General features: G+C 41.1%; 1 protein-coding gene across 1 annotated transcript in view; it reads right to left on the reverse strand.

Moving 5' to 3' along the window:
• The window catches only part of rnf217 (ring finger protein 217), a 20,559-nt gene extending 15,055 nt beyond the window's left edge, over nt 1-5,504 (reverse strand). Inside the window, exon 1 of the mRNA XM_008303501.1 lies at nt 5,182-5,504. Within this exon, the coding sequence (XP_008301723.1) occupies nt 5,182-5,334 (153 nt within the window). The 5' untranslated portion in view covers nt 5,335-5,504. The remainder of the gene's footprint in view (nt 1-5,181) is intronic.
• Nucleotides 5,505-9,350: the final 3,846 nt, after the last annotated feature.

Raw genomic sequence — 9,350 nt, forward strand, 5'->3', positions numbered from 1 at the left:
CTTTAGTTTAATCTTTATCTTTGGGGAGGTTCTGGGGCGACGCAGAGGTTCTGTTCGCTTCAGGGCTCTGCTCAACTCAGAATAAAACGCTTCAAACTGAGACTATTTGTGTTTTAATGTGCTGTGATCCAGATTAACCTTTTCTTTTTCTAAACCCTTCCTCCGCTGCAGTACGTTTACATGACACACCGGTAGGACTGCCCTCCTGCTTCCTCCTCCATCCAGACAACTGTCTTTGTTTCCTCTGAAGGGGATCTCCTCCTCTCTGGTTTCGTAACTCTTTCTTTTCCTGGTTTCACAGTTTCTCCCTTCGCTCTGAGCCCATTGAAGCCTGCGAGACCTGTTGCGCCGACACATGATCCAGCGTTTAGTCAGTGTGTGAACCAGAACAATGGCCGACGGCGTTACGCCCACAATCCTCGGCAACACAAACAGACACACACACATGCTGCAGACTGGAGGCCACACGGTGAGGATCCTCTGTGTTGTCGCTGTTGCCACAACACCAGTGTGGACCAGTGCTGGACTGGTGGGACTGGTTACCTCCGTCACGCCGGAGTCAGCGTGAGGTCTGTTTACAACGTGGCAGCCTTCGTTCATGTTGTGGATGTTGTTCTGGGCTCAGGATCAGTCCACACGTGGAAACAAACTGCAGATTTATTGATACTGAAAACCTGCCGGATGAGCTTCAGAGAGTCGAGAACCGCAGTCAGCTGAGAGATTCCCTCGTCTAAGGCTTAGTTTTATAGAAGGAACCCCAGATTTGATTGAATAAAGCAACTTTTCAGCTGAACAAAACAGAAAATAAGCAGGTAGCCACCATGGAAGGTCCAAACACGTCCCTCACATCATGAAACAACGGCTTTATGTTCTTAATTTAATAAAACAAAATACACTCGTGACTGTAATAATACTGTATAAAGAATAATAAAGCTGCTAATCTGTTCATCCACCTGAGTCAGCACTACCTGTTCAACTAGTCAGCAATTAATGTTTAAATAGTTATCTAAAAGTAACGGACAAACAGATGCTATAGCTAGCTAAAATTGACAAATGAACTGTTTAAACTGTTAGCTAAAAACAACGGACACACCGCTGACATGGCTAAAATTGACAAACTATTTAAATAGCTAAACCCTGTGGAGAAACAGTTCGGTACTTTTAGCTAACAGTAATGGATAGAAAATTGATTTTAAAATGGTTCGCTAAACGTTATAGATGAACAGCTGACGTAGCTAAAATTGACAATTAAACTGTTTAAACAGCTCAAAGTAACTGATTAGCTGTTCTTTATGTTTAAAAGCTAAAAGAAATGGATAAACATTTGCCGTAGTTTGCTAAAATCAACAAATAAGCTGTTAAAATAGTTAGCTATGGTGAGTTGCTAAAGCTAAACTTTACAAACTCGTTAAATGGATTTTACCGGTAAGCTAACAGTGATGGATGAACAGCTAACGCAGCTAAATTTGACCATTAAACAGTTTAAATTGCTAAAGTAATGGATAAACAATTCGCTAATGTTAACAGTTAGCATAAAGAAAAGGGTAAACAGTGGACGTAGTTAGCTAAAAACGACTTAAACTGTTAAAATAGTTGGCTAAAAGCCATTGTTAAATAATTAACTACGTTTAAAGATTAGCAAATAGTAATAAATAAATAGTCCTTCAATATTAGCGATAAGCTAACAGTAGTGGATAAGGAGTTAGCTAAAATTGAAAAACGGTTCAATAGTTAGCTAAAATGGCAAATAAACTGTTTAAACAGTTAGCTAAACGTTAATGAAAACAGTGCATGACTTTTCATTGTTAGCTAGCTCACCTAGCTAACATTTACAAACTTTTAAAACAGTTAGCTAAAAGCAACAGATGAACGATTGACAAAGCTAATATTGACAATTAAACTGTAAAAATAGCTCAAAGTAATGAATAAACCTTTTACTACTTTTAACAATTAGCAAAAAACAACAACAACAACAACAACAACAAAATAAAAACCTGTTACTCCAGTTTGCTAAAATTGACAAATAAACAGTTTATGTTCAGCAGAGCGTTCGGGACAAACAGTTAGCTAAACAGATAAACAGTCGCCACAGTTCGCTGGAATCAACAAACTGTTTACACAGCAAGCTAAAGATAACTTTTCAAACAGACCAAAACCCCCGAAAACCTCTTAAAATAGTTTCAACATGAACTCATGAACTGTTTCTGTCAGTTAGCGAACAGCTGACGCGCCTCAAACGGACAAATAAACAGTTTAAATCAGCAACAGTAGAAGATAAACAGCGGAGACAGTTAGCTGAAGTGATGAATAAACAACATCCAGTGTTACGTGATGTTAGCGGTTCATTCAGACGTGTGGAGACGATTGTGGCGTGAACGTGGAGCAACACACTTTGACTTTTACACGGTAGGAGCTGAGCTGGAAAACACCCGAATGCATCATTTTAAGGGCAAAAAAATCACAAATAACAAAAATCCACAGCGGCTGCAGAGGGTCAGCGCCGGGCCTCGGTGCCAGAACCAGCCTGCAGATAGACTCCACCTACACGGGATCATTTATCAGAGGATGTGGTTGTAAAGCTGCAGCCGTCTGAAGCACATCAGAGACATTATAGTTGCATTATAAACTGGGATTATGAAGGGAAAGTGCTGACTGGGACCATCTCATAGACAGCAGACGTTAGCGTTACGCTGGAGCTTAATGGAGGCAGCGTTGGTCCATCAATGATTCATCTCCTGCGCTCTGGTAGGAAGCAGCTCCTCGCTAAACTGATTTACCCAGAATCCCCTGCTGACGCACTCTCTGCTGCCGCTGGAGCCCAACGAGTCATCAATTAAGAATCTTGAAATAACGCAATTAGCAAAACGCCAATTAAGGACGTCTGAGGCTGGACGAGAGGAAACCTGCTGACAGGAGGATGGTGAGATTGTTCTGATTAGGATTTACTTAATATTTAGTTTCTAAATGTAATTAAATATATAAAAAATGCACTAAATAAGAATTATAGGCAAGTTCTCCTCTTTGCAGTTAATTTGTTTTTGATTTCATCTGGTGTTAATTCTTCAGATAAATAATCAATTAACTGAACGAATGTTTACGAAGAAAATTTACGAGAAAAAACATCTAAATTGATCGACTGCAGCTCGTTAAACGTGAACGTTTTACGGATCAGACGACTAATCGAGTGATCGTAAAAAAAAAGCACTGAGGGATTAATTAACAGAGTAAATGATTGTTAGCTGCAGCCCGATATTATGCAAATTCACTGAACTGATCAAACAATGACGTTTATTATTATTTAAACGTACTGAGTTGGAGTTCAGGTAGTTTTTATTTGCAGTATTTTATCTTGAATTTGTTTTCTGGTGCATTTTAACGACAAATTATGTTAATTTTCCTGTAAACGAAGCCAAAGTGCCTCATTTTTATTTATTTAGTTTTACATATTTATCAGAAGTTAACCAACTTCTTAAGATAAATAACTTGTGAACTGCTGACTGACACTATCTGACATGTTAATAAATCAAATAAATGACTGAATGATCCAGGAAATGATCAGCAGATTAAATTCTGATGAAAGACTGTCGATAGTTTCAGTTCAAAACCGCCCGAATACATAACTGTATGACTGTAATGCTAGAAAAACGAAAATATTTAGAAATTAAATCCAAAAATACAGAATTTTAACAACACATTAGCTGTAAATGTAAATATTTCTGCTGTGCTTTGTGAATTCTTCACATCACTAATGTGTGAAACGCTCGCTGACGTTTTATAAACCAGAAAAACTGATTAAATAATAAAGAAAACAGTCATTATTTACGTTCCTGGTGAATCTTCAGCTCAGATTTGTTCGTGTAAAAGTCGCTCTGGAGCGTGTTCTGGTGTCGACGGGGAGGGTTCTGGACCCTGGGTTCTGGACCCTGGGTTCTGGATCCTGGGACGACGTGGAGCAAGACGAAGCCGCTCCGCTGCTCTGTGTTGGGTTTAGTAACGCACACCAGAACACGAGCGCTCCGTCTGGAGTCGTTTCCCAAACAGGAGTTCTGCTGAGCGGGCCCAACGCCGCTCACAAAGTGGGCCATTGTGGAAACCGTTTTAGTGCCGAACGTGACCCAGATTCAGGGAAATGTTGGGCGTCACGAGACGAGGAGACCCGCAGACCTCTATCTGGAGCCAGAAGCTGCACAGAACCTGAGCATCTGGTCCGAATTCTGTGACCTTAGCCTCTAAAACGTGAATATTTTCTGACATTTCACACATCAAACAATCAATAAAACAACCAACAGATGGCTCACATCAGCCCTCGTTACATTTATTAATCAGAGGTACGTCGTTTGGGTCCTTCATGGGAACACTTTGGTAGTTTTTCTTTGGTTTCTCTACATTCATACCAGGAGCTGCCTCTCTCTGCGCTCTGATTGGTTCACGTCACCAGCATCAGCCAATCAAACGACGGATCAATTAAAACAGAAACAAAGTGTTTCATGGAGGTCTTGTGTTTTAGTTGTTCTAGTGACCCGACACGTCCCTCATAGGATGTAGATAAGGTGTAAGAAGGTATTTAATCTATACATTATATTTACTATGTTATTAATTATTATTACACACCAAGTAAACGCTCCCTCATATGTTATATTTATAGTATTATTTATGATTATTTTACATGAAGGTTGGTGTAAAAAGGTATTTTCTCTATTATGTTATATTTCTGACATATTCATATAATATTACAGATTTTATTTCTGTGCTCCCGTCACAGACGACATACAAAATGTAAAAATGATTTATTCTCTATAAAGTGTATTTATAATATTATTTATTATTATTTTGTGTACAGTTTACGCCCCCTGTCCTCCCTCATAGACTGTTCATAAAGTGTAAAAATGATATTTTCCTCTAAATATCGTGTTAAATTTATTCTATATTTATATAACAATGATTTATTTTTATCGTATATTATATTATGTGCTGCATTTAAAGCAGAAACGTGATATTTTTCTCTATATATTATGTTATATTTATATAATTATTGTTTATTTTTGTTATATATGATATTTTTGTGCTCCCTCATAGACTGTATACATGTAAATGATATTTCTCTGTATATATCATGTTATATTTGTGTTGTATTGATTATTTATTATTATTATTATGTTCTTCCCCCCTCCTCCCACCCACCTGGGAGCTGACGTAGAGCCGCAGACACTCCTCACACACGCTCTTTCTGCAGCAGGGCAGCGACGTGGGGATGGATTTATCCTCCAGGCACACCCGGCAGTTCTGCACCGAGCCCTCCTCCCGGACGTGGTCCCAGTACATCCAGCGGGCCATGTCCCCGAACGGGTCCACCAGGTCCTCCACGGTGTACAGCGTCGGCTCGGGACTCGAGCCCGCGTCCCCTTCGGCCTCCGGCTCCGCCCCTGTGGCCGCTCCATCCCGGCGGTGCGCGGCTCCGGCGTCCTCCGGCGGAGCGTCGCTGGCGATGCAGTACACGGTGCAGTAGACGTGCTGCTTGGCGCCGACGCTGTCCTCCGAGGTGTCTGGGCTGCCGTCGCCCTCCCCGGGCGGACGGCGCCGGTCCGGGCCGGTCGGACCGTCAACTCCCGGAGCGCCGCAACTCGCCGAGGTTGGCTCGTTTTTCGTCCCCGCGTCGCCCGTTTCTCCGTCCGACCTCTCTCCACGCTCGGTGCCGTCAGCCTCGTCGGTGTCACCGCGTCCTTCGAGGCTTCCGGGCTTCTGCATCCGACCGCCGGTGCCGAACCGCAGAGACGGAGACCTGGACTCGCCGAAGTTCCTCCTCAGGACGTCCACGGCGCTGGCTCTCCGCCCCGCTCGCCGCCCTCCGCCGTTGCAGTTGTTGTTGTTGTTGCCCTCCGCATCCCGCCGCTCCCCGCCGCCCCGCTCCGGTTCCCCGCCGCCCCCGTCCAGCGACAGCCGGGACTCGGACCTGCGGACGCGTCGGTCCGGTCCAACTTTAGCGTCCGCGGTGGAAGTTTCTGCGGGGGGCAGGTTGCGGGACAGTCTCGCCCTCCCCTCCTCCAAGCTGCTGATAAAACTCGGCATGTCACAGGCGGCGGCTACCGGTCCGTCATCGTCCATCCCCGGTTCGGTTCTCCCCATTTAGCGAGCGGTTCTGGCCGTGTGGAGAGCTCTGTCCCCGGACGGACCTCCGCTGTCCGGCCCTCCAACTCCGGCGACCAAAACAAAACAAAGCCGCCGCTGCTTCCGGGTCTGAGCTGCGGAGGGCGGTGATAGGCGGAGGGGAAGCCTAGCGGTGGAGCCCGGCCTCCGCAGGCCGGACCGGACCGAGAGTCTGAACATGGACTTTACTGGAACCGGAACCGTGGAGGAAATATACCGGAGACGGTCAGAACCACTGGAGGACATGAGATTTTATTATTTCTTTTTTTCCTCAGAATTTTCTTATTTTAAACTCAGAATTCAGATGAAAAGTAAAATAAAAATTAAATTAAATATAAAGCTGACAAACAGCCAGAATTCTAAGTCATAAACTGATAAATGAATAAATTCTAGAGTCAGAATAATGCTGGAGGTGAAAAAAATATCAAAATAAAGTCAGAATTTTGAGGAAATTCTAACATTAAATTCTTAATTCTGTGATTTTTTTTCTAATAAAGTCAAAGTTCTGAGCTGGATATGAGTTTAAGTTCAGTACTTGGGGTTTATTGAGGTTACTTTTGCCAGAAGAAAAGGTGTCAGCATTTTTTAAGAAAGTCAGAGTTCTGAGATTAAAGTCAGAATTCTGCCACAAACAATCAAAAGTGTGAGGATAAAAAAAAGTCTGTTTTTTAATATGAGTTTAAACTCAGTTCTCTGTGTTTCAGTCAAACGTCTGCAAAAAGAAAAAGTCAGAATTCTGACATCAAAGTCTGACTTTTGCAAATTTAGCAAAAAGAGTCAGAACTCTGCGTTTAAAATCAGAATTTTGCTCAAAAGTCTGAATTTTGAGGACAAAAAAAACCCTAAATTCCGAAGAAAGGCCTGAAATCTGCAGAAAAATAAAGCCCAAAATGATAAAATTCATGAAAGTCAAAATTCTTTACCTCCACGACGTTAACGTGACGGTAAGGCCATGATGAAGAAAGTCATTCTCGTTTATTTTGAAGGTCACCAGACCCTTTGGTTCCTGTCACAGACTCCTGATTCCACCTTCTGTTGTTCATCCTTCTCTTCCCTCCTGCCACTGATCAGCATCTGTGTGCTGGTGTTGTTACTCAAAACACATATAATTATTTAAGTTTAAAGAATAATTAATCTTCAGGGTTTATTCACCACATGTTACCCGTTATAATGTTGATTCTTAAAGATTTGTGTGCTTGTAAGTGATGCTGTTCTGCAGGACAGGAGTCCCGTCCTTGGGAGGAAGCAGGTGAGTGTGTGACCGCCAATAAGCTGATAATCAATAACCAGGATGAGCTGTGGTAAAGATAAAGGGACGTACATTCCAACAAAGGATCAGAGGAATGAAGGAACAAACAAACAAATGGACGGATCAGAGGAAGATGAGGAACAGCTTGTGTGACATAATGTGTAAGCTGTCATGTGACTGAATCGTATCAGACGAGGGTCTGAGTCTGACTCTGTCTGATGCTCGGCAGAGTTTGACCTGAAGCTCTGTGATGTCACATTCACTGTGTGATTAATTGATTAATTGAGACCGCGTTGGATTTGTTTCGTCTTTACAAACGAACACGCGGAGAAAAGAGAATCTTCTCCAACACTAGCTGACCACTGTTCACTACAGTGTTTACATACAGCGCCCCCTACTGTCTGACTCAGCCTATAACAGGTGTGACCCTGCAGATGTTCTGGGTCGGTTCACCTTCACAGACTCTGTTGGTGAACCCACTGTGTACCAGAACACCACTAAACACCCACTACAGCAAACCTCCCACGAGGCCTGTGGGTAGAATCTCTTCAAAAAGCTTCTTTCACACTAGTAATGGAGTATTTGTACTTGGCTCTACCAGTACTTTTACTTACCTGCTGCTTTATACACGACTTTAATTATTCAGACGTTCATGAGCAGCACAACGAAGCAGCTTCACTCTGATTGTGTCGCAGGAAACACAACTAACCGACTTCTTCACAGTTTCTCTCCGAGCTGACGTGAACCGAGACGCGACGTCTCCATGACGACGGGACAAACTCTATCTGCAGCCTTGTGTTGGACGTTTTTTAAAAGAAACTCAAGTAGATATAAGAACTACAGACACTGGAGCTGAAACAGGGATCAGTGCAGCTTTAAGTTTTCTGTTTCTTGGATCCCATCGACTGTAAAAAGCAGCTCAAGGCAACACTTCATTAAATCCATGTTTGTGAGGTAAAACAGAAATCTAGTTTACGGATTTAAATCAACGTTTTAAGTTGTGAATGTTGTTTTAAAGGGTTGTGTTGACATGAAAATGTTGGAAAGATAAAATAAAATGATTAAAAAAAACTGTGTTAATCCCAAAGAAAGCTCTGGAAAGAGTCAGAATGAGTCTAAAGTCAGAATTTTTTATTTTTTTTGTTGGGGGGGGGGGAAGAAAAGAAGCAAAAGTTTGTGAAAAGGTCAGAACTCTGACGGTAAATTCAGAATTTTGCCCAAAATTTAGAATTTTGCACAAATGAGTAACAATCCTGGAATTTCTAAAAATTCTACAAAAAGCCTGAATTCTGCTTTTAAAGTCAGAATTTTGTGTTTGATGTTAAAAAAAATAAAATAAAGTAAAATAAAATAAAATAACTAAATTAAATTATTTTCAAAAAGTCATAAAGCCAGAATTTCAAATAGTCAATATTCTAGAAAAAGTCAGAAATTTGAAAGAAAAAAAAAGAAAAGAAAAAAAAAAGTCGGAATTCTGAAATTAAAGTCAGAATTTTGCGTTTGATGAAAATTAAATTAAACTAAATTTTTTTTAAAAAGTGAAAAAGTCAGAACTTTGTAAGAACAATGAAGAATTCTGAGATTAAAATCGGAATTTAGCAAAAAACAAATAAACAAATGATCCAAAAGCAAACTAAACTAAACTAACCTTAAAAAAAATATTTATAAATAACACAGAAATGCTGTTTGGATCAACTTAATTTTTTTTTATAAGTAATGAATTTAAAATTTTGTGGTTATTCCACCAATTATTAAATAAGCAGAAATTTAAAAAAAAAAAAAAGCTAATTCTGTGAACTCATTTCAGTTTGTTGGTTGAACATAACTGTATTAGAAGTTGTTGTAACTCAAAATGTTTGATGCAAACATTATTTTTATTCGTTAATGGAGTCTCCACCTGCTGACATCCTGCAGCAGCTGAAGTTCATCCAACAGGAGAAGCTGCAGACTTTATCGT

The sequence above is a fragment of the Stegastes partitus genome, unplaced genomic scaffold, assembly GCF_000690725.1.
Source record: "Stegastes partitus isolate 25-593 unplaced genomic scaffold, Stegastes_partitus-1.0.2 Scaffold2020, whole genome shotgun sequence".
Lineage (NCBI taxonomy): Eukaryota > Metazoa > Chordata > Actinopteri > Pomacentridae > Stegastes > Stegastes partitus.